This window comes from Vulpes lagopus, chromosome 3 (genome assembly GCF_018345385.1).
Source record: "Vulpes lagopus strain Blue_001 chromosome 3, ASM1834538v1, whole genome shotgun sequence".
Classification (NCBI taxonomy): Eukaryota; Metazoa; Chordata; class Mammalia; order Carnivora; family Canidae; genus Vulpes; species Vulpes lagopus.
Genome location: NC_054826.1, coordinates 99488712 through 99512142, shown reverse-complemented (window position 1 = coordinate 99512142; position 23431 = coordinate 99488712). Strand labels below are relative to the sequence as shown.

Here is a 23431-nt window from a genome sequence, read left to right as displayed (position 1 = left end):
CTAAATAGATAGATAGATAGATAGATAGATAGATAAATAAATAGTTTAGTCTTTCCCTCCACCATATTCCAGTTTCCTCCCATGGGTTGCCACAATCTCTCATGAATTAAAAGAAAGTCTTGGGGTTTTACAGGTAAATAATCACACAATCTTCCAGTTAAAACAATTGCCTAACTCTTGTCAATATTTATGCAGATTGCTTAAGTTTCCTGAGTTCTCACATGATGCAGAACCTCTAAAACAATATCGAATAAATAGTGGGAAGAGGAGGCATCCTGTTCATGTTCCTGATTTTCAGGGAGTTGATCTTGGTATTTCACTCTCAAAAATAATATATGCTATCTGTTGCTTTTTCATAAGTAGTCTCTTATGTTTAGGTAGTTCCCTCACATTGTACTGTAACTAGAATTTTTAAAGAAATGATTGCAGAATTTTATCAAATACCTTGCTGGCATCCTGCTATAAACCTACAGTCTTTTTCCTTTGATTTGCTGATGCTATGAATTGTGTTTATAGACTTTCTTTTTTTTTTTTTTAATAGACTTTCTAATGTCAAATCTTCCTTGGATTCTTGGACAAAGCCCAGTTTGGTCATGGCTGTCACCTGATCATTTTTCACCTCTCCTACCCTAGAGCTTAGGGCTGAGTGAGATCCTGAATTGCATGTTATCCACCCAGTTCTGAACTCAAAATCTGAGCACTGTTCTGAACCTCCCACTTCTCCAAAGCCAGCACATCAGCAAACTCTTCTGGCCCCATGTCTAGAATATATCTTTAAAAAAATTTTTTTTCTACATTATCCAATAAAATACACCTAACATAGGGAGTGCCTGGGTGGCTCAGTGGGTTAAGTGTCTCACTCTTAATCTCAGTTCTTGATCTCAGGGTCAGGAGTTCAAGCCCTGTTCTGGGCCTGCTTAAAAGAAATACACATAGAATTTCCTATTTTGACCATTTTAAGTGTACAGTTTAGTGACATTAAGTGTATTCACCCTATTGTGCGACCATCAACACTATCAATTTCCAGAACTTTTTTCATCATTCTGGACACTGTCCAGAATAAACTGTCACCTTCCATCTTCACCCCTCTTCACTCTTTCCTTTGGCTCTTAGCTCTTTACACAGTCTTTGGCACATAGCAGCCAGCCAGAGTGTTCTTCTGATGTTAATCTGACCTTGGCCAACTCCCTTCTTAGAACCCTCTCCAGATTCCTCCTAGAGCTCTGGGTTTTACTGTGGCCCTCTGGCCTCTCCTCTTGCCCTCCTGTGTTCCAGCTGGGTCACCCTCCCTTCTGTTGGCTGACCTTGAGCTGTCAGGTTCTTTACTGCCTCAGGGCCTTTGCATTTGCTGTTCCCTCTTCCTGGGATCCTCATCCCAGGGTTCTTCATAGGGCTGTTTGTTTCATGACCTGAACATCTCAATTCAGCTCTCATATCCTCTGAGAAGCCTCTGCCTTGACCTCCTGTACACAGCAGCCTCCTCCTACTTATTCCCTGATCACGTCTTTCACAAAAGCTGATCAGGATCTGGAATCATCTTGTTTGTTTGTTTCCTTTGTGTTGTCTGTCTCTACAGTGAACTATGAGCTCCCGAGAGCAGGAACTTTCCTGTCTTGTTCAGACCAGGGCTTAGAAAAGGGCACAGGGACCCTCGGGGCATGTTTATTGAGTGAATGAGTGTGAGATGTCACTTGGACTTCCTCACTGATGTGAATTGTCAATTTAACTGTCACTTAGATTTGCTTATGCCACTCATTGCCTTTAGCTTTATTTCTTTGTAGCTATGAAGGTGAAAAGGTCCATGGACTATATGAGGGAGAAGGCTTTGCAGTCTTCCAAGGATGTTGCACCTACCACGTGAGTTACCCATTTTGGGAACGGGCTGGGAGGAAGGTCAGAATGTCCTGTGAGAGTTTTAGATTAGTACTTTCAGGGGCACCTGGGTGGCTCAGTGGTTGAGAGTCTGCCTTTGATTCAGGTCGTGATCCCGGGGTCCTGGGATTGAGTCCTGCATCAGGCTCCCCACAGGGAGCCTGCTTCTCCCTCTGCCTGTGTCTCTGCCTCTCTGTGTCTCTCATGAATAAATAAATAAAATATTTAAAAAAAGAAAAGCTCGTTGGTTCTTCAGAAGAAATTAGAAGTATTTTCTGTTCATTTTATTGCGAATCCTGATGACCTATTTTTACGGTAAAAACACGGCTCCATACAACTGAAGTCATCATTTTAGATTTTCTTTTCTTGATTTGTACTTATACAACATTAAGGTGACTAAACGAAATAAGGAAGAGGAAAATCCCAGTATCATCATCATCCTTTCCCAGGAAATGTTTTGGGTGTGCTGTGTGTCATTTTTGTTCCTTGAATGGAAGTATCAGCATTTATGTGGGCCTATTGGTTTGGCAGATAAACTCTTGAATCTTTTTCCACTTATGAATACTTTGCTATATTGCTGCATGGTTTTCATAACCTAAATATTTTGTGGTAAAACATATATAAAATTTATTGTTGTAATGATTTTTAAGTGTAGAGTTTAGTAGTGTTAAGGGCATTCACATTGTGGTATAATCCTCCCCACCATCCATTTCTGGAACTTTTCTTGTTTCCAGGCTGAAACACTGTCCCCATCTAAACACTAACCTCCATTTCTTCCTCTATAAAAACAAAATGTATTTTATTTATATATTATTTAATTATATACTGTATATAAATATACATGATATTTAATTATATAACATATATAAGTATATATACTATATATATATAGCACAGTGTTCTGACTTATTATTCATTACATACCATAATTATTACTTTTAAGGTGTTTTCATTTTTTGCCATCAATAATGATACAAAGAAACATGTGCTTATAATAAGAACATGATTATCAAAGAAATGTGCTTATAATAAGAACAAATTTTTGTGGTTGGGGTCATAGAGCATGGGTTTCAGTACCCTGATTTTTTTCCCCACTAAATATATGACATGTTCTTATTCCTGTGTCATAAAAACTCCTAAAAATGCCATTTTTATGGCCAAGTGATACTAAAATGTCCCATATGGCCTTTGCTAGTTTTGGAATAAGCTGTCACGTTCATTCTGATCAGAGTCTTCTTTCAGCACCATGGCACTAAATGTAGCCCTGGTGTGTGAATACTTCAACAGGAACCTTAGTTCTTTCCTTTCTTTCTTTTTTTTAAGATTTTACTTATTTGAGAGAGAGGGAGAGGGAAAGAGAGAGAGAGGAGAGGAGAGGAGAGGAGAGTACGTGAGCAGGGGGAGGGGCAGAGGGAGAAGTAGACTCACTGGTGAGTAGGGAGGTCCACTCAGGACTCAATCTCAGGACCCCAGGATCATGACCTAGCTGAAGGCAGACGCTTAACTGACTGAGTCACCCATGCGCCCAAGACACCCAGTTTATTATGTGGGCCAATCCCTCCCAGGCTGCTGAAGTCGCAGTATCAGCTCCTCCTACGCCAGAGGGTTTGCCTTGGTTACCTAAAGCTCAAGCTGGACCCAGTGGCCTTGCCCTTCCCATACATGTGGGGACAAACACCCTCTGTTTCTAGATGATCTTTTCTCCACCCATTGCCTGCTACATGCCCTGTAAGCTCTCCATATTTTCCTCAGACTCAAATTATTTTGATTAAAAATCATCATCAGGGGATACCTGAGTGGCTCAGCAGTTTAGCACCTACCTACCTTTGGCCCAGGGTGTGATCCTGGGGTCCCGGGATCGAGTCCTGCATTGGGCTCCCTGCGTGGAGCCTGCTTCTCCCTCTGCCTGTGTCTCTGCCTCTCTCTCTTTCTCTCTCTCTCTCTGTCTATCATGAATGAATAAATAAAATCTTTTATTTATTTATTTATTTATTTTTAATTTTTATTTATTTATGATAGTCACACAGAGAGAGAGAGGCAGAGACACAGGCGGAGCGGAGAAGCAGGCTCCATGCACCGGGAGCCCGACGTGGGATTCGATCCCGGGTCTCCAGGATCGCGCCCTGGGCCAAAGGCAGGCGCCAAACCGCTGCGCCACCCAGGGATCCCTAAAATCTTTTTTTTAATTAAAAAAATTAAAATCCTCATAAGTTACATCTCCTTTAATTTGTGAGAGCGGCAAATCCAGCAGAATAACTCTGTAGCCCCAGGCCCCACATCATCAGACCTCGGGTTTGTCACACATTTAGATCACCATCCCCTAAAGATAATAAAACCAAACACTTCTTGAACCCTTTGCCCTTACCCTGTAGATGCAGCGTGATCCTTTCCAGTCTAATTTGTTAAAACACTGGTGGTTGTGACCATCATCAGTTCCATAATAACAAACAAGAACCAGCCTATGGTTAGAAAACCGCTCAGTGGCAGCCTGCCTGGGGTGAGCCCATATTAACCCTTGCTGGTCAGTAAGGGCTGTCATTCTCCAGAGAAGCATGGTCAAGAGGATAAGCAACATTACCTGGGGGATTTTTTTCAAAATGCAAGTTCTTGGGCCCCAACCCAGACCTGCTGATGAATCAGTCTCTGGGGTGGGCCCAGAAAATCTGTGTTTCCACAAACCCCAGGCGGCTCTGAAGCACAGTAGAATCTGAGAACCAGAGTTAGAGCACTGTTTACTCAGGGTGTGTCCCCAACACCCATCCCACATCTAACAAGATGATTCTAAGGCAAAACTGGATGTATTCTTACCTTTCTTTTCTCTGATAGCATTTAGACATTCAGGTGTGCTAAGTTTTTAGTGATTAGTTTTATATATTAACAGTACACACTAAATATAAATGGACTATACTGACAATAGTATATGATGTACATACATGAATATGTCCATAGACACAGAAACACCAACACCAATAAATCCTAGTAAGTAGAAATGGAGTAGTTGCTGATATCCAGATAATGGTTTTCACCGGGTTTGTCTAGTTTAAATAATTTTTTAGGGGATCCCTGGGTGGCGCAGCGGTTTGGCGCCTGCCTTTGGCCCAGGGCGCGATCCTGGAGACCCAGGATCGAGTCCCACATCGGGCTCCCGGTGTGTGGAGCCTGCTTCTCCCTCTGCCTGTGTCTCTGCCTCTGTCTCTCTCTCACTATCATAAATAAATAATAATAAAAAAAATTAAAAAAAAATAAAAATAAATAAATAATTTAAAAAAATCCTTGCATTTGGAAGTGCAAAACCAAAAGTGTATGAATTCTTTTGAACTACAGCATTTTTCACTACTTAATTAGGAGAGGACGACACAGAGTGAATTTACAACTCATTTCACCACTGCATAGGACTGCATGGTGTACATTTTGGGGAATTTGGACAAGTATATTCATGCAAATGGAAAGGGGATAAGGCTCCATCCTAAGAACTAAAACCACAGTGGCAGCTGTTGTGTAGAATCAAGGACTGGTGCTAAGGGTTTGTTGTTCTGTTTTGAAGGGTATGTTTTCAGAAGGACTCATGCATGGACAAGGGACTTACGTTTGGGCTGATGGTCTGAAATATGAGGTAAAGCACGTAATAGGTAATAGTTTTTAAACTGTAATTAATGAAACTTAATGTCCAGCTTCTGACTTACTATTCATTACATACCATAATTATTACTTTTAAGGTGTTTTCATTTTTTGCCATACTACCCACTACTTTCATAAAAGTAATTCAGCACATGAGTTTAAGAAAGTCCATAGTACCAGAGAATATAGACGAAGAGCCTTGTTACTGCACAGGCTCCTCTGTTGATCGTTACCCATTTCATCTGTAAATTCTAGAGGTCCCTGTGTGTTCTGTGCATGTACAGCACACATGCCTATATTTGGCCTTTCTTACTCTTTACAAATACAAATAGTTCATTATACATTCTCTTCTGTACCTTTATTTTTTTGGAGCTCAGACTGTATCCATTCATCCAGCTTCCCCTATTTTTATTGGCCACTTTTATTCCTTTTTTCAAGATGGGTTGTGGGTCTCAACCCATCTTGATGGTTTAAAGGAAATGTATATTTTTTAAATCAATAGCTGGAAGGCTATTCTAGATATTGCAGTTGCAGAGCTGCTAGTGATGGCATTTATAAGTGGTAATGAAAATAAAAGGGGGATCCCTGTGTGGCTCGGCGGTTTAGCGCCTGCCTTTGGCCCAGGGCCTGATCCTGGAGTCCCATGATCGAGTCCCATGTCGGGCTTCCTGCATGGAGCCTGCTTCTCCTTTTGCCTGTGTCTCTGCGTCTCTCTCTCTCTCTGTCTCTCCTGAATAAATAAATTAAAAATCTTTAAAAAAAAAAAAAAGAAGACACATGCATGTAATGTACATATTCAAGTAGCAGCCAAGTGAGGGAAACAGACAAGTTTGGGCCAGGTGGGCAGCTCACTGGGGCTGGACAGTGGGAGACAAGCACTCAGAGGCTCAGGGGAGCCTGAGGATCTGGTGGTTTGGGGCCAGCCTCTCCAGGGAAACTTTCCCCGCAGCACCCTGCCTTCTAACCTGTGAGTTTCTGGAAGCTCTCAGGTGGGAATCCTTCTGGTAGGCATAGACCCTTCCATACCAGCTTAGATAGGAGGGTTGATGGACAGGATTTGGGCTGTCACAAAAGTACCTTCAGGGAGGTCAGCTAGCCTCATGCAATATGGCCCATGGTCAGGCCAAGCCACCCTGTCCTCCTCTTCTGCTGGCCGGATGCCTCTGGTGAGTTCATGTTCCTGAGAGAGAATCCAGTGGCTCAGGGCTATGGTGCTTGGAACTGCGTGCTGCCCACTCAGCTGAAGTCCTGGCCCCGAGCAAAGCAGATTCTCTAGAAGGCACCCACAGGGATGTGGTTGGCTGATGTGTCTGCAGAATATTTTGATGAACCACAAACATAAAGAGGAGTTTCCACCAGTTGATCACCAAGCCAGGCTAATCACTGGTGTCCTCTGAGGAGAACACTGGAACCCAGGGCAGTAAGCCTCCTCTGAGTGGGTTCCAAGACTCTAAAGTTCCTAAGGCCAGGAGAAAAACCAACACCTTTTCATGTTACCCATTTGCCTCTTGGAACCTTGTCTACACACAGCTTCCAGCTGTTTTATCCTGCTGGGGCTTCCACTCCAGGGAGGGGAGGTGAGAGAGGACAGGGTATGTTAGAGAAGGAAGAAGGAGGGTAGAAGCTGGTGGCCGGGATACTACACTGTTTCCACAGAGGAGAGACAGGAGCGTGTGCAGTAGTCAAGGAGATGTTGCAAACCATCCATGGGATTAGGGGTCTCGCCACTGCTTTTTCTCACTGAGCTTTCTTATCCTAGGGGGAGTTTGTGAAGAACATCCCCATGAACCATGGTGTGTACACGTGGCCAGATGGCAGCACCTATGAAGGAGAAGTGCTACACGGTGTAAGGCAGGGGTTTGGTATGTTCAAATGTGGCACACACCCTGTGTCCTACATCGGCCAGTGGTGTCACGGCAAGAGACATGGGAAGGTGGGTGAGGCGGCCACATGACGTCTGCCTGTAGATAGGGTGAACAAATACAGGGGGTGGGAAATGGGGGTCTGTTGTAAAAGTATATTCAATTGTTGATTGATGTGAAATTCACAGCATGCAAAACTGACCATTCCAAAGTCAGCAGTTCCGTGGCATATAGTGCCCTTGTAGCCTTGTGAGACCTGCACCTCTGTCTAGCCCCAAAAACTTTTTGTCAACACTCCAAAATAAAACCCTAGGCAGATATTTCTCATCCCGAACCCCAGCAGCCCCTATCTGCCTCTCTCTATGGGTCATCTATTCTGGTTGTTTCGTATAAATGAGACCCTACAATATATTACCTTTCGTGTCTGGCTTCTTTCACTCAACATCATGTTTTTTTGAGATTCATCCATGTTGTAGGTACTTAATTCCTTTTGGTGACTGAATAATACTGCTCCAGTGTATGGATGGACCACATTCTGTTTATCTGTTCATCCTTTGATGGGTATTTGGGCTGTTTTCATCTTTTGGCTTCTGTGACTAGCACGGCTATGAATGGGTGTGTAAGGATGTATTGGGGTACTTGTTTCCAGTCTCTGGCGTATAAACCTAGGAGTGGAGTATGGTAACTGGGTGTTTAACATTGTCAGGAACTTTCAAACTGTTTTCCACAGCAGCAGGACCAGTTTATACTCTTTCCGGTAATGCACATTATATTCACTTTTAAGTCAAGGTTGCTCTTCCTGGCACTGCTATTTCCCTTCTGTATAGGATTATAAAATACCGTAGCCATGTTCTTGGAAAATGTAAGAAAAGAGTCTACCATTATAATGATCACTCTGCTCAGATTTAGACTGTTCTGTCAATTGTATTCTGTTTTCTTTTCCTCCTCCCCCCTCCCTCTCCCCTCCCCTTTTCTCCCCTCCCCTCCCTTCTCTTCTCTCCTCTCCCAGCTCATAGCAGTTCAGACTAGGATGGGGGTGGTGACTTCTAGACCATGGCACCTGGATGGCTGCACAAAGGAGCAAGTCAGCTTGATGATGGGGAAGAAAAGAGAAAAATTGCACACTTCCTCTCTCTCTCTCTCTCTCTCTCTCTCTCTCTCTCTCTCTCTCTCTCACACACACACACACACACACACACACACACGCAGTGAGATGAACCAGTGGATAAACAAGCAATCTGAGGCCACTTGGTGTAGATCCAAATACATGGTAGCTAGTACCATTCCCTAAGAGGAGTCACCAAAGAAAGGTTACTCCATGGTCACTTATACTCGGAAATAATACAATTTTACTTTATCACAGGTAGAACCCATCTTTCTTTATACTCAGAGGCAGTAAGATAAGTATGATGATGAATGGATAGAACAAAAGTGGTTTGGGTACTGACATGGGGTTCCTGAGTGGCTCAGTCAGTTAAGCGTCTGACTCTAGATTTCAGCTCAGATCTAAGCATCTGACTCTAGATTTCAGCTCAGGTCATGATCTCAGGGTCCTGAGATCGAGCCCCATGTCAGGCTCCCACTGGGTATAGGTGGAGCCTGCTTGGGATTCTCTCCCTCTTCCCCTTTTGCACCTTCCTCCTGCTTGTGCAAGCACTCGCTCACTCCCTCTCTCTCTTTCCCTCCGTCCCTCTCTCTCTCTCAAAAAAAGGAGCAGGGAGGGGGACTGACCTTTACTTGTACAGAAGGATCTACTGCTCACTTTAGGTAACAACAGAACAGGATTGTTTAGGTACTCATCTGACTCAAAGTTACCAAGTAGAATGGATAGACCGAATATAATGGATGTGGTCATTCCACACCTTACTGTGATACCTCATCATTAGGGAGTAATTGATCTGTGATGTGATGGCTACTTTACCATATCCTTGATTACAAAACAGAGACATACCATGGGTTAGGTGTCTTGCCCATGTATGACATTGACTTCCACGGGGTTAGATTCCTTAAATTCATGTACTTTTTAATCTTTACCTTTAATAAACATTTGTTTTATGAGGCTTGATATTTTTTAATGATATTATTTGTTTTAGGGCTCTATTTATTACAATCAAGAGGGTACCTCCTGGTACGAGGGGGACTGGGTACACAACATCAAAAACGGCTGGGGGATAAGATGGTAGGTATCGCTGTTGCCACACATGGGGTGTGGGTGAAACATGTGTTTGGGGGCCCAAATAATTTTCACTTAGGTGACTTAAAGATAAGGTGCAGAGGGGTGCCTGAATGGCGTAGTCTGTTGAATGACCAACTCTTGATTTTGGCTTGGGTCATGATCTTGGGGTGGTGGGATCAGGCCCCACATCAGGCTCTGCACTGGGCATGGAGCTTGCTTAAGATTCTGTCTCCCTCTCCCTCCCCCACCCCAGCTCATGCACGTGCTCTCTCTCTAAAATAAAATAAAATCTTAAAAAAAAAGATAAGGTATAGAAATTCCAGGGAACACATTTCCTATATAAACAGGGTGGAATATCTAAATTCACCCCAATATAATCTCCATAGTGATGAAAACATTCTATGGAAAACTTAGAGAAACATTATATTAAGTGAGGTTTAATAATACAATTTCACTTTATCACAGGTAGAACCCATCTTTCTTTGTTCTCCATTAATCACAGATATCTATTTCTGTATGTTTTCAGAAGACTCTTGACATGTTTCTTTGATTTTGGATCAAGCTGATAGAGTCAAATATTTTAAGGACTGGAATATTCAGGGGAGAAATGTTAAGTAATAATGATTCCATAGGGAGTTAGCTTTAAAAGACTTAAAATCCCTGTTCTTATCTACTTTATCACCTTATTAAATGATCAGAGGATTTAATAAAGTGGTTTATCCTACTCCTAAGATGATTATTTTTACTGACCACATGCCTCTCCATTGAATTTAAGAAGACTGTATGGGCACAAGGGTTGGATTTTTCAAAGGTGTTTAGAGAAGTTTTTTTTTTTTTTTTTAAGATTTGTATTTTTTTTTTTAATTTTTTTTTAAGATTTGTATTTATTTGAAGAAGAGAGAGAAGGATAGGGAGAAAGAAAATGATCAGTGATGAGGGGCAGAGAGGGAGGCAAAAGCAGACTCCCTGCTGAGCAGGGAGCCCAGAACCCTGAGATCCTGACCTGAGCCGAAGGCAGACACTTCACCAACTGAGCTACCCAGGCACCTGTAGAGAAGTTTAAAAGTCTTCCTAAAGATAAGTATAGTATGTAAAATAACTGACTGTTTTCCGTTTTTTTTCTTGTTCCAGTTACAAATCTGGAAACATATATGAAGGTCAGTGGGAAAACAATATGCGCCATGGAGAAGGCAGGATGCGGTGGCTGACAGCCAATGAGGAGTACACGGGTCAGTGGGAGAAGGGGATCCAGGTACTGTGCCAGCTGGTGTGACCGGAACACACCCCCACGGGGGCACTGATCTTCAGCGCATGCGTCACTCCATATATTATCTGGTGACCTAAAACTTAAGCTCTGTGAAATTTAGAAACCCGAAATATGATTTACTGGTCTAAACCATCTTTTTTTTTTTTTTAAGTACATTTTATCATTTAGGTTCCTCTGAAGGTCTTATGCATACCAGTGAGGTCATGGCATTGGCAAATCCATCATTCCCACAGCTCACGTGTGGACCAAAACAGTTCTTTGTACCTTAGAAGCAATGTATTTAAAAAAAAAAAAAAAAGAAGCAATGTATTTCCTGCACAGAACAGAAAGGCTTTATTGATGTGGTGAATTTCATATGGTTTATATAGTTAGGATTTTCTAATAATAACTTCATATTAATCTGGTAATTGGGAGCCTTGCTAAGAAAGCTTTGTCTGTCTTTCTCACCTGTATGCTTTTTCTTCTCCTCCTTTGCACTGGCTCGGACCTCTTGGTGTGGTTGGTACTGAGTGGAGAGAGCAGCCAGCCTTGCACTTTGCCTGAGCCCTAGAGTATAGCACTTGGTCCTTGAGTGATGTTTGCTGTGGGGTTTTCATGGGTGTTCTTGATCAGGCCAAGGAAACTCTCTAATCTTAATTTGCTTATAATTTTTATCATGAATGGATATGAAGTTTGTCTAATGCTTTTTCTTTTTCTTTTTTTAAGATTTTATTTATTCATGACACATAGGGAGAGGCAGAGACACAGGCAGAGGGAGAAGCAGGCTCCATGCAGGGAGCCTGATGTGGGACCTTATCCTGGGACTCCGGGATCACATCCTGAGCCAAAAGCAGCCGCTCAACTGCTGAGCCACTCAGGAGTCCCATCTCATGCTTTTTTCTGCCTCTAGTTAGATAATCATGTGGTTTTTCTTTTCCAGTCTATTGTTAATGTTGAATTACATTGATTGATTTTCTTTCTTTATTTTTTTAGGGGCACCTGACTACTCAGTCAGTTAAGTGGCTGCCTTCGGCTCAGGTCTTGATCCCAGGGTTCTGGGATTGAGTCCCACGTCAGGCTCTCTGCTCTGCAGGAAGCCTGCCTCTCCCTCTGCCTGTGCATCTGCCTCTCTTTGTGTGTCTCTCATGAATAAATAAGTAAAATCTTTAAAAAAGAATCCATTTCTTGCTTTGACTCTGTCTTTCCCCCACCTTTGCTTGTTTCTTAAATTCCACATATGAGTGAAATCATGGTATTTGTCTTTCTCTATTTGACTTATTTCACTTAGCATTATAGTCTCCAGCTCCATCCATGTTGTTACAAATGGCAAGATTTCATTCTTTTTTTTTAAATTTTTTTATCCATTCATGAGAGACAGAGAGAGAGAGGCAGAGACACAGGCAGAGGGAGAAGCAGGCTCCATGCAGGGAGCCTGATGTGGGACTCGATCCCGGGTTTCCAGGATCAGGCTCTGGGTTGAAGGCAGGCACTAACCCTGCCCACTAAGCCACTGGGGCTGCCCCCCTTTTTTTATTAGTGTTTTTTTTTTTGAGATATTTATTTATTTATTCATGAGAGACAGAGAGAGATAGAGAGGCAGAGACACAGGCAGAGGAAGAAGCAGGCTCCCCACAAGAAGCCCAATGTGGGATTTGATCCCGAACCCCGGGATCATGCCCTGAGCCAAAGGCAGATGCTCAAATGCTGAGCCAGCCACCCAGGTGTCCCAATTTCATTCTTTATGGCTGAATAATATTCCATTGTATATAATTACCACATCTTCATTCATCAGTTGATATGCATTTGGGTTCTTTCTATAATTTGGCTATTGTAAATCATGCTGCTAAAAATATGGGCAGGGGTGCACAAATCCCTATGAAGTAGTGTTTCTGTATTCTTTAGATAAGTACTTAGTAGTGTGATTGCTGGATCATAGGGCAGTTCTAATTTTAATTTTTTGAGGAAACTCCATACTGTTTTCCAGAGTGGCTACACCAGTTGGCATTCCCACCAACTGTACATGAGGTTCCTTTTTGCCATATCCTCATCAACATCTGTTGTTTCTTGTGTTGTTGATTTTAGCCGTTCTGGCAAGTGTGTGGTCATATCTCATTGTGTTTTTTTTTAAGATTTTATTCATTTATTCATGGCGGGGAGGAGGGAAAGAGAGAAAGAGAAAGACACAGGCGGAGGGAGAAGCAGGCTCCATGCAGGGAGCCTGATGTGGGACTCGATCCCCGGTCTCCAGGATCATACTCTGGGCCGATGGTGATCCCTGAGCCACCCAGGGATCCCCTCATTGTGGTTTTGATTTGTATTTCCCTGATGATAAGTGATGGGCATTTTTTCATATGTCTGTTGGCCATCTGGATGTCTTCTTTGGGAAAATATCTATTCATGTGTTCTGCCCATTTTTTATCTGGATTATTTGGCTTGTTTTGGGTGTTGAGTTTTATAAGTTCTGCATGTACTTTGGATACTAACCCTTTATCAGATGAGTAATTTGCAAATTTCTTCTCCCATTCTGGAGGTTATTTTTTAGTTTATTGATTGTTTTCTTCACTGTGCAAAAGCTTTTTATTTTAATGAAATCCCAATAGTTTATTTTGTTTCCCTTGCCTCAGGAGACCTATCTAGTAAGAACTTTCTATGGGTGCTGTCAAAGGGGTTACTACCTGTGTTCTCTTGTAGAATTTTTAGGATTTCAGATTTTACATTTAGGTCTTTAATCCATTTTGAATTTATTTTTGTGGTGATCTAAGAAAGTGGTCCATTTTCATTCTTTTGCACATAGATATCCAGTTTTCCTGACAACATTTGTTGAAGAGATTTTTTTTTTCCCCACTGGATGTTCTTTCCTGCTTTGTTGAAGATTAATTGGCTGTGGGACACCTGGGTGGCTCAGTGGTTAAGTGTCTGCCTTTGGCTCAGGGTATGATCCTAGGATTCCAGGATCAAGTCCTACATTGGACTCCCCACAGGGAACCTGTTTCTCCCTCTGCCTGTGTCCCCGCCTCTGTGTGTGTGTGTGTGTGTGTGTGTGTGTGTGTGTGTGTCTCATGAATGAAAAAATAAAATCTTTTTTAAAAAAAGATTAATTGGCTGTATGACTGTGGGTTTTTTTCTCGATTTTCTGTTCTGTTCCATTCATCTGTGTCTATTTTTGTGATGGTACCAAACTGTTTTGATCACTACAGCTTTGTAATATAACCTGAAGTCCAGAATTGTGATGCCTCTAACTCTGCTTTTCTTTTTCAAGATTGCTTTGGCTTTTGGGGTCTTTCATGGTTCCATGCAAATTTTAGGATTCTTCTAATTCTGTGAAAAATACTGTTGATATCTCGATAGGGATTGCATTAAATGTGTAGATGGCTTTGGATAATATAGACATTTTACCAGTGTTTGATCTTCCAATCCATGAGCATGGAATGCCTTTCCATTTCTTTGTGGCCTCTTCCGTTTCTTTCAGAAGTGTTCTATAGTTTTCAGAATATAGGTCTTTCACTTCTTTGGTTGAGTTAATTCTTAGGTATCTAATTATTTTTGCAGTTGTAAATGGGTTTTCTGACTTTCTCTTTCTGCTGCTTCATTATTGGTGTATAGAAATGCAGCATATTTCTATAGATTGATTTTGTGTCGTGTGACTTCACTGAATTTGTGTATCAGTTCTAGCCATTTTTTGGTGGAGTCTTTCAGGTTTTCTATATTGAGTATCATGTCATCTGCAAATGGCAAATGTTTTACTTTTTCATGGTAAGAGTGGACTTGTATGTCTTGTTCCTGGCCCTAGAGGAAAAGCTCTGTTTTTCCCCAATAAAGATGATATTAACTGTGATTTTTTTTCCCATATGGCCTTTATTATGTTGAGCTATGTTCCCTCTAAACCTACTTTGTTGAGGGTTTTATCATGAATGGATGTTGTACTTTGTCAAATGCTTTTCCTGCACCTACTGAAATGATAATGTGGTTCTCATCCTTTCTTCTATTGATGTGGTATATAACATTGATTTGTGAATATTGAACCACCCTGGCAACATAGGAATAAATCTCACTTGATTGCAGTGAATGAGGTTATACTTTTTTATTTTTTATATATTTTTTGAGGTTATACTTTTTTAAAGAGAGAGAGAGAGAGAGAGTAGCGTGTGGGTGGGACACAGGGAGTTGACAGAGAGAGAGAATCCTAAGCAGGCTCCACACTCAGCACAGAGCCCAACATGCAGCTCAATCTCATGGCCCTGAGATCACGACCTGAGCTAAAACCAAGAGTTGGATGCTTAACCAATTAAGCCACCCAGGCACCCCTGTCTGTTTATTCTTGAGTAAGTTTTAGAGGTTTGTATTATTGAAGGAATTTGCCAATTTCATAGTGATTTGTTGGCACAAGGTTGTTCGTAATAGTCTCTCAGGATTCTTGTAGTATATACTATATGGGATCTATAGTGTTGTTTCCTATTTCTTTCAGTACCAGTTATCTATGTTTTCTCTATTTTCTTCAGTCTTGCTAGAGGTGTATCCATATCATGAAATTCTCTAAGAGCCAGTCTTATTTATTTTCTCTTGAGGTTTTCCAGTCTTTAACTTGATACCTACTCTTTGTTATTACCTTCCTTCTGCATGCTTTGGGTTTAATATTCTCTTCTTTTACTTGGGTTATAGGATGGAAGCTTTATTGACTTGAGACATTTCTTCTTTTCAAACATAAGCATTAAATACTAAAATTTTTCCTCTTAGCACTGCTTTCTCTGCATTCCATGAATTCTTTTTTTTTTTTTTTAGGATTATTTATTTGTTCCTGAGAGACCAAGAGAGAGAGGCAGAGACATAGGCAGATCCTAGGATCCTGATATCATGACCTGAGCCAACCACTGAGATACCCAGGCGCCCCTGCATCCCACTAATTCTGATATATTTTAATTTTTGTTCAGTTCAAAATATTTTCTAATTTCCCTATGACTTCTCTTGGGTGTATTATTTTGACATATGTCATTTAATTTCCAAATAGTTGGAGATTTTTCCAAATATCCTTTTGTAGTTGATTTTTTGGTGTAATTCTCCTGTGGTCAGAGTACATATCTTGTATGATGACATTTCTTTTTTTTTATTAGAGTTTAATTTGCCAACATATAGCATATCACCCAATGCTCATCCCATCAAGTACCCCCTTCAGTGCCCGTCACCCAGTCACGCCCACCTCCCTTTCCACCACCCTTTGTTCGTTTCCCAGAGTTAGAAGTCTCTCATGTTCTGTCTCCCTCACTGATATTTCCCACTCATTTTCTCTCCTTTCCCCTTTATTCCATTTCACTAGTTTTTATATTTCCCAAATGAATGAGACCATATGTTTGTCCTTCTCCAACTGACTTACTTCACTCAGCATAATACCCTCCAGTTCCATCCATGTCAAAGCAAATGGTGGGTATTTGTTGTTTCTTTCTTTCTTTTCTTTTCTTTTCTTTCTTTCTTTTTTTTTTTGGTATTTGTCATTTCTAATGGCGAGTAATATTCCACTGTATACATAGACCACATCTTCTTTATCCATTCATCTTTTGATGGACACTGAGGCTCCTTCCACAGTTTGGCTATTATGGATATTGCTGCTATAAACATTGGGGTGCAGGTGTTCTGACATTTCATTGCATATGATGACATTTCTTTTAAATATGTCGTGGTTTATTTGGGCCCCAGGATATGGTCTGTCTTGTTAAGTGTTATATGTATTTCTGCTTTTGTTGAACGGAGTGTTCTGTGGATGCCAATTAGATCACACTGGTAGTATTGTTTAGCTTCCCACATCACATTACTCATTTTCTGTCTACTTTTTCTACCCATTTCTTTTTTCTTTTTTTTTAAGATTTATTTATTTATTTATGATAGACATAGATAGAGAGAGAGAGAGAGAGAGAGAGAGAGGCAGAGACACAGGAGGAGGGAGAAGCAGGCTCCATGCAGGGAGCCTGATGTGAGACTCGATCCCGGGTCTCCAGGATCGCGCCCTGGGCCAAAGGCAGGTGCCAAACCGCTGAGCCACCCAGGGATCCCCTCTACCCATTTCTGAGAAGAGTGATGAAGAGTCCAAGTATAGATTCATCTATTTCTTTCAAATCCATCAATTTTTGCATCATACATTTTTAAGTTCTGTTGTTAGGCATGTACATGTTTAGGACTGTTATGTCTTCTGGGTAAATTGACCATTTTTATCATATTGTCATGTCCCTCTTTAGTCCTGATCATTTCTGTTCCTCTGAAGTCTTTCTCTGGTGTGAATATAGCCACTCCAGCTTTCTTTTTATCTTTTTAATTTTAATTGTGGAAAAATACACATAACTGAAAATTTATCATCTTAACCATTTTTAAGTGTCCAGTTTAGGGGCATCCACCCCCACCATCATCTTCAGAACTCTTTTCATCTCCTCAGGCTGGGACTTTGTCCCCATCACTCACTCACACCCCTTCTCCCAGCCCCCTCATCCACCCCTGGCACCCACCATTTATTTTCCTGCCCCTATGAATCTGACTCCCTTAGATATCTCATATAAATAGAATTATATAGTATTTATTCTTTTGCAACTGGTTTATTTCACTTAGCATCATGTCTTCACGGTTCATCCATCTTATCCATCTTATTTTTAAGGCTGAATAATATTCTGTTGTATGTTTATATCATCCATTTGTTTATGTGTTCATCCATTGATGAACACTTGGGTTGCTTCCACCTTTTGGTTATTGTAATAATGCTGTTATGAACATGAGTGCACAAGTATTTGTGTGATTCCTCACTTTCAATTCTTTTCAGTATATACCCAGAAGTTCTAGGAAGATATATACAGAGTCATCCCATTGTGAAAAAATTGTGTCTTTCTATGTGTTCTATGTACATATGTGTAATACATTGACTCAGTACATACAATTGCATGTGCCTGGGGAAAATACAGATGAATTCTCAAACTCTCAAGTAGTGGTTATCTCTGCTAAGTGGGATTGAAGAGGGAGCATTTTTTTTTAACGAGGTTGTATGTTAAAAATAAATAAAATTTAAGGTAATGATTTATCAGTATCAAGTCAGGCATTTTATATATACTATATTCAGTCTTTATATCCAACCTGCAGGATAAGTGTTATTTTCATTTTATGGATGAAACCCAGAGGGCTTAAATAATTTGCCTTAGGTCAAAAGGCTGGTTAGTAAGTAGATGACACAGAGGCTGAACCCAAGTCTGTGTGACTCTAAAATCCATGTTCTTTGTCCTTTGAAGTGAGTCATTGTATTTCATCTATTGACTGAATTTTATTTTAATTTTAAAAAATTTTATTTATTTATTAGAAAGCAAGAAAGTGCAAGTAGAGGGAGGAAGAGGTATAAGCAGACCCTGTGCTGAGCTCAGAACCTGATGTGGGGTTCCATCTCATGACCCTGAGATCATGACCTGAGCCCAAATTAAGAGTTGGAAGCTTAACAGACTGAGACACCCAGGTGCCCCTATTGAATGAATTTTAAATGGATTCAGGTAAAAAGAGGAAATATTTTGAGTATTTCCCATGGAAATTTGTTTTGTTTTCAGAATGGCTTTGGAACACACTCATGGTTTCTAAAGAGAATCCCCAACTCCCAATACCCTTTAAGAAATGAATACATAGGAGAGTTTGTGAATGGATATCGTCATGGCCATGGAAAGTTTTACTATGCCAGTGGAGCCATCTATGAAGGAGAATGGGTGTCCAATAAAAAACATGGCATGGTAAGTGCAGACGTGTGAAGAGCACATTTTAAAGATTTTGTGAAGCAACTAGAATACCATAAAAAGCATGCCATTCTTTGGTAAAGTGCATAACCCATTTTTGCATAGGATAACTTACTGTTTTATTAAAATGATTACATGAAATTTAAAACAACTTTCAACATAACATCAGTGTCCTATATATTTAGAAGTTATTTACTTAGTTTATGTTATGTACATAGATATGTGTGTTAGGGTGGTTTTGTTCACAAGTAACGGAAAATCTAGCTTACTCATCCACAAACAATAAAGAATGAATTGGTGTTTTTCTTTCTTTTTTTCAATAAATTGGTTTCAAGGTTGGTTTGATTCAGCAATGCAGTGATGTCAGGAGTTTTCTTCCATTTACCCATGATGTCTGCTACCATGTTGTCAGCTTTACCCTTAGGCTGCCCCTCCCTCATGACCACAAGATGGATGCTGTGGTTCCAGGCTTCACATCTACATACCACACTAAGTATAAGGAGAGAAGAATCTCTTTTCTGAGAAGCTTTCCACAAATATCTTCAGTGTGGCTGAGCTGACTTGGATCATTTACTTACCTCTCGATCAGACTGACTGTTGGCCTGCGTTGGACAAATAGCTAGAGAGCTGCTATTTGGTGATGGGCACTCTGCTAGTCATTAGTATAGTGCTTTAATAAGGCACCTTCTGTGGCCTAGAGGTAGCTGAGGAGAGGTTGTGGGACAGACAGAGGAGGAGGAGGAGGAAGAGAGAGGATTCACACAGTGACTTGAGAATCTAGGAGCCTGATTCTATGTGAGCTAAGTGCATGCCTTAAAAACAAAAAACTCCAAAACAAAACTCCAAATCCTTGAAAATAGTACAGAAGTAGATTAGCAGTGACTTTCCTGAACTGTAAATCTTTCTATCTGCAGGGCCAATTAACTTTCAAGAACGGGCGTGTGTATAATGGTGCATTTTCCAACGACCACCTAGTGGAGTTTCCAAATCTTGAAGTTGAGTTCTTAAGTCACCTGGATCTGTCTTCAGAGTCTTCCATCAAGAGCCAATACCCTGGATCCTCCATCAGTGCTGGTAGGGGGTGTGCACCTGTCAGATGCATGCAAATTAACTTAAATTATCAATAGAATCTACTCATCAAGACACACTGAATATTTCAGAAAAACAGAAGTTTCTGTTTGTGGGGGTGCGCCTGGATGGCTCAGTCAGTTGAGTGTCTGCCTTTGACTCAGGTCACCATCTCAGTGTCCTGGGATTGAGGCTGGGATCAGGCTCCCCGCTCTGCAAGGAGTCTGCTTCTCCCTTTCCCTCTGCCCATCTGCCCTGATTGTTTGTGTGCTCCATCTCAAATAAAATAAATAAATAAACCTTTTTTTAAAAAAAGATGTTTCCGGGGGAGAAACTGCTTTCTTAGTAGGTTTTTGAAATACTTTTATATCCCACTTTGGTGGAAAATAATTTTGACCTAACATTGAAAACAATTTTTTTAACTTCCAAAAGCATTTTATTTTCTTTTTCCAAAAGCATTTTAATTTGCTAGATGCAGTGGTAACATTGACAACTTTTAACATTGCTTTTCACCATTATCCCCTCTATTTGCCTTTATTTGCTAGAAATTGTCAGAAAGCTCGATAGCAGTGAAAGTAATTCTGTGTTAGGATCAAGCATTGAACTGAATCTCAGTTTGCTGCTGAGTATGTACCCTGAGAAAGATCAAGCAGAGGAAAAGAAGCAGGTAAAAACCTTTCATATTGTTATACATTTATATTTTAAGCTTAAATATCAACAGTCTCCACAGTCTTGGGAAAATATAGCCTTAGGGTAGCTGTCCTGTGTTGAGTGTCTTTCATAAGCCCAATAGATGCTTTGTGTACCATCCCATTTAATTTGCAAGGCAACCCTAGTGAAGAGGCTTTGTAAGTAAACAGAAGCCTAGATAGAAGGACTCAGTGAATTAACTAGGCCCAAGTTATCCTCACCTCCAGCTTTGGTCTGAAGGCCAGGGCTGTGGCACCCCAACTACAGGACATTAATTCTGCTGTGAATTATTATGGGCTGCTGGGATTCGAAAGAACTTTAAACTCCTAAAAATCATTAGAAATCTAGAAATCTGGGCAGCCCGGGTGGCTCAGTGGTTTAGCACCTGCCTTCGGCCCGGGGCATGATCCTGGAGACCCAGGATCAAGTCCCACGTCGGGCTCCTGCGTGGAGCCTGCTTCTCCCTCTGCCTGTGTCTCTGCCTCTCTCTCTCTCTCTTTCTTTTTCTTTCTCTCTCTCTCTGTCTTTCATGAATGGATGAATAAAATCTTTAAAGAAAAAGAAATCTAGAAATCCTAAGAGACAGGGAAAATTATGTGTATGCAGACTTCATTTGATTAACATTTGGAAAATCCCATCCACCAAATTACATGTTAGTATCACGATCCCTGCTTTGACTGGGGTTTGGTATGATTCTTCTGTGAAACCATTGTTGAAGATACTGCTTGCTACAAGAGTACCTCGAAATTGCAAGGTGTGTGCCCCTTTGCTCTTCCTCTTTCTTGTCTCCTCTGGCCCCAGTTCTGTGGGTCTCAAAAACGATGACTCTCCATCCCCCATTCTCCCCTCTTCTTGTCCCGGCCAATGTTGTAATTCAGGCTACAGACATCATTCACTTCATCTGCTGCCAGATTCTTGTTAAAAATAAGAACCTTGGGGCACCTGGATGGCTCAGTTAAGCAGCTGCCTTCAGCTCAGGTCATGATGCTAGGGTCCTGGGATTGAGCCCCACGTGGGGTTCCCCATTCAGCGGCAGTCTGCTTCTCCTGCTGCTCCCTCTCCTCATGCTGTCTCTCTCTCTCTCTCTCACTCACTCTCTCAAGTAAATAAATAAAATCTTTTTAAAAAGCTAAAACAAAACTTCTATGATATTCTCTTTGTTATGAAAATAGTACACAATACATGTAGAAAATTTAGAAAAATGCAGATAAGAGTTATGAAAATAGTACATGATACATGTAGAAAATTTAGAAAAATGAGATAAGAAGAGTTATGAAAATAGTACACGATACTTGTAGAAAATTTAGAAAAATGCAGATAGGAAAAAAATGGAAGAGAATCTCCACCCAGACAAAATCTGGTGACCATCTTTCCAGTTTTGTTCTGAGCAAACATAATTAGAATTGGAGCATTCTGCTCATATAATCTCTTTTTTGTGTGTGTATTTAATCATAGCTCTTCAGTGCTATTAAATATTCTCCTACAATATAATTTTTAGGTGGATAAATGAACATGCATTGATTCACTCCAAAGGGAGCTGTATCCTTATAGTTTTTTTTCTCTCTCCCCCCTTTCTTTCTTTTTTGGTTTACATATGTATCATTCACTTTCCACTTTAGAGTTCTTCCCATGACAAAACAGGTAAACAACTACAAGTTTAAAAATAATATTGACTATTTTATGATTATAAAAGCACATGCTCTTTATAGAAAATTCAATTATAGAAATAGGACCTAGGAAATGAAAAAAATCTGTAACTTGACATTTTAGAAATGCCTCTAAAAATGTTTAATGGTTACATGGTATTTCATAATATAGATATATTACAATCTAGTTAGGAAAACTTCTATTTTTTTTTTTCTGAACCTTTTGAGAGGACTTGAGCCCTACAGAAGAGCTGCACAAGCGAGGTTTCTGCATCCCTGCCACTAGCTCCTTGGCACATGAGCATCTCCCATTGCTGCAGATTGGAGACTGAAGCTGAGACATGGCCCTCACTTGCCACCAAAACTAAGCCATGGATTTTAATTGAATTTCGCTTTTTCTCGCAGTGCTCCTTCTCTGTCGCAGGATTCCACCCCAGGCCCCACGCCGCATGCAGCAGTCACATCTCTTTAAGTTCCTCTGTCTGTGATGGAGCCTCTGCCTTCCATGGTACTCCGTGACCTCCAGAGCTTGGAAAAGTCTCGCTCGCTTACTATGAAGAATGTCCCTCCATGTGGACTTATCTGCTGTGTTCGTTATATGTATTCGTTATTGTTATTGGATCATTTTGTCAAGATGCAGTATCTTTTTTTGAGCAGGGGTTCTGGACAAGCTCTCTTGCCCTTCTAGCTCTGGCCTCTTCCATCAGGTAGTTGCCTTGGCTACCCATGTCCTGTTCCTGAGTGTGTATTCAGAACCACCTTGGATCTGATATCAGCCTCTTGCCAACCTGCCCCTGTCAATCTCCCTCCTCCTTACCCTGCACTCACATGGTAATAATGTCCAACATGTACACAGGAACATGCGCTGGGCATGTTCCCAAACACCTTTATTTTGGTAAATCCCCCCAACAGCCTATGGGGCTGGAACTGTGGTTGTCCTCCTTTGCCCGTGAGGCAGCTGGGGCAGAGAGCAGGGATACCCTTTATCCAGGTCAGGCAGCCCTCCTGGAATTCCAAAAGCACCTCAACCTCTCTGCTTCCCCCACCCCAGCTTCCACTGGGGGGGCCTGATGTCTGTGAAGTTCTCATTTTTTTTCTGTGCTATGAGGCTCAGTTCAAGTACAGCATCCTCTAGGGAACTTCCTTGGAATCCACCTGTCCATTCTCCATGGCTCTGTTCTACCAGTGGCACTTCCTTATGGTGTCTTTCCCAGGTTTTAAGCTTCATGAAGAAAATTCTGTGCTTACTCTAGAACAGTGCTTTAGATAGGGCAGTCTATATATGTTTATCCAATTGAATTAAATTTTTAAAAGCAGGGGTTAATGCTAAGAAGAATCAGATGCCTGATGCAACTGCCAGGTGGGACACTTCCATCTCCTTGGGGGCCCCAAACACCAGTCCTCACATTTCCTGAATATTTCATTTGGGAGGGAGAAACAGAGCGTAAGTGGTTTTGGAGAACAGGGCACTGCATATGCTGCAGGGTTACATGTATGGGGAAGTCAAGGTA

General features: G+C 41.1%; 1 protein-coding gene across 1 annotated transcript in view; it reads left to right on the top strand.

The window, feature by feature from the left end:
- The window catches only part of LOC121487962 (radial spoke head 10 homolog B-like), a 58624-nt gene that overhangs the window by 4669 nt on the left and 30524 nt on the right, over positions 1–23431 (top strand). Inside the window, exons 2-9 of the mRNA XM_041750106.1 lie at positions 1782–1857; positions 5417–5485; positions 7250–7423; positions 9446–9531; positions 10660–10780; positions 18337–18513; positions 19431–19590; positions 20130–20251. Of these exons, the coding sequence (XP_041606040.1) occupies positions 1782–1857; positions 5417–5485; positions 7250–7423; positions 9446–9531; positions 10660–10780; positions 18337–18513; positions 19431–19590; positions 20130–20251 (985 nt within the window). The remainder of the gene's footprint in view (positions 1–1781; positions 1858–5416; positions 5486–7249; positions 7424–9445; positions 9532–10659; positions 10781–18336; positions 18514–19430; positions 19591–20129; positions 20252–23431) is intronic.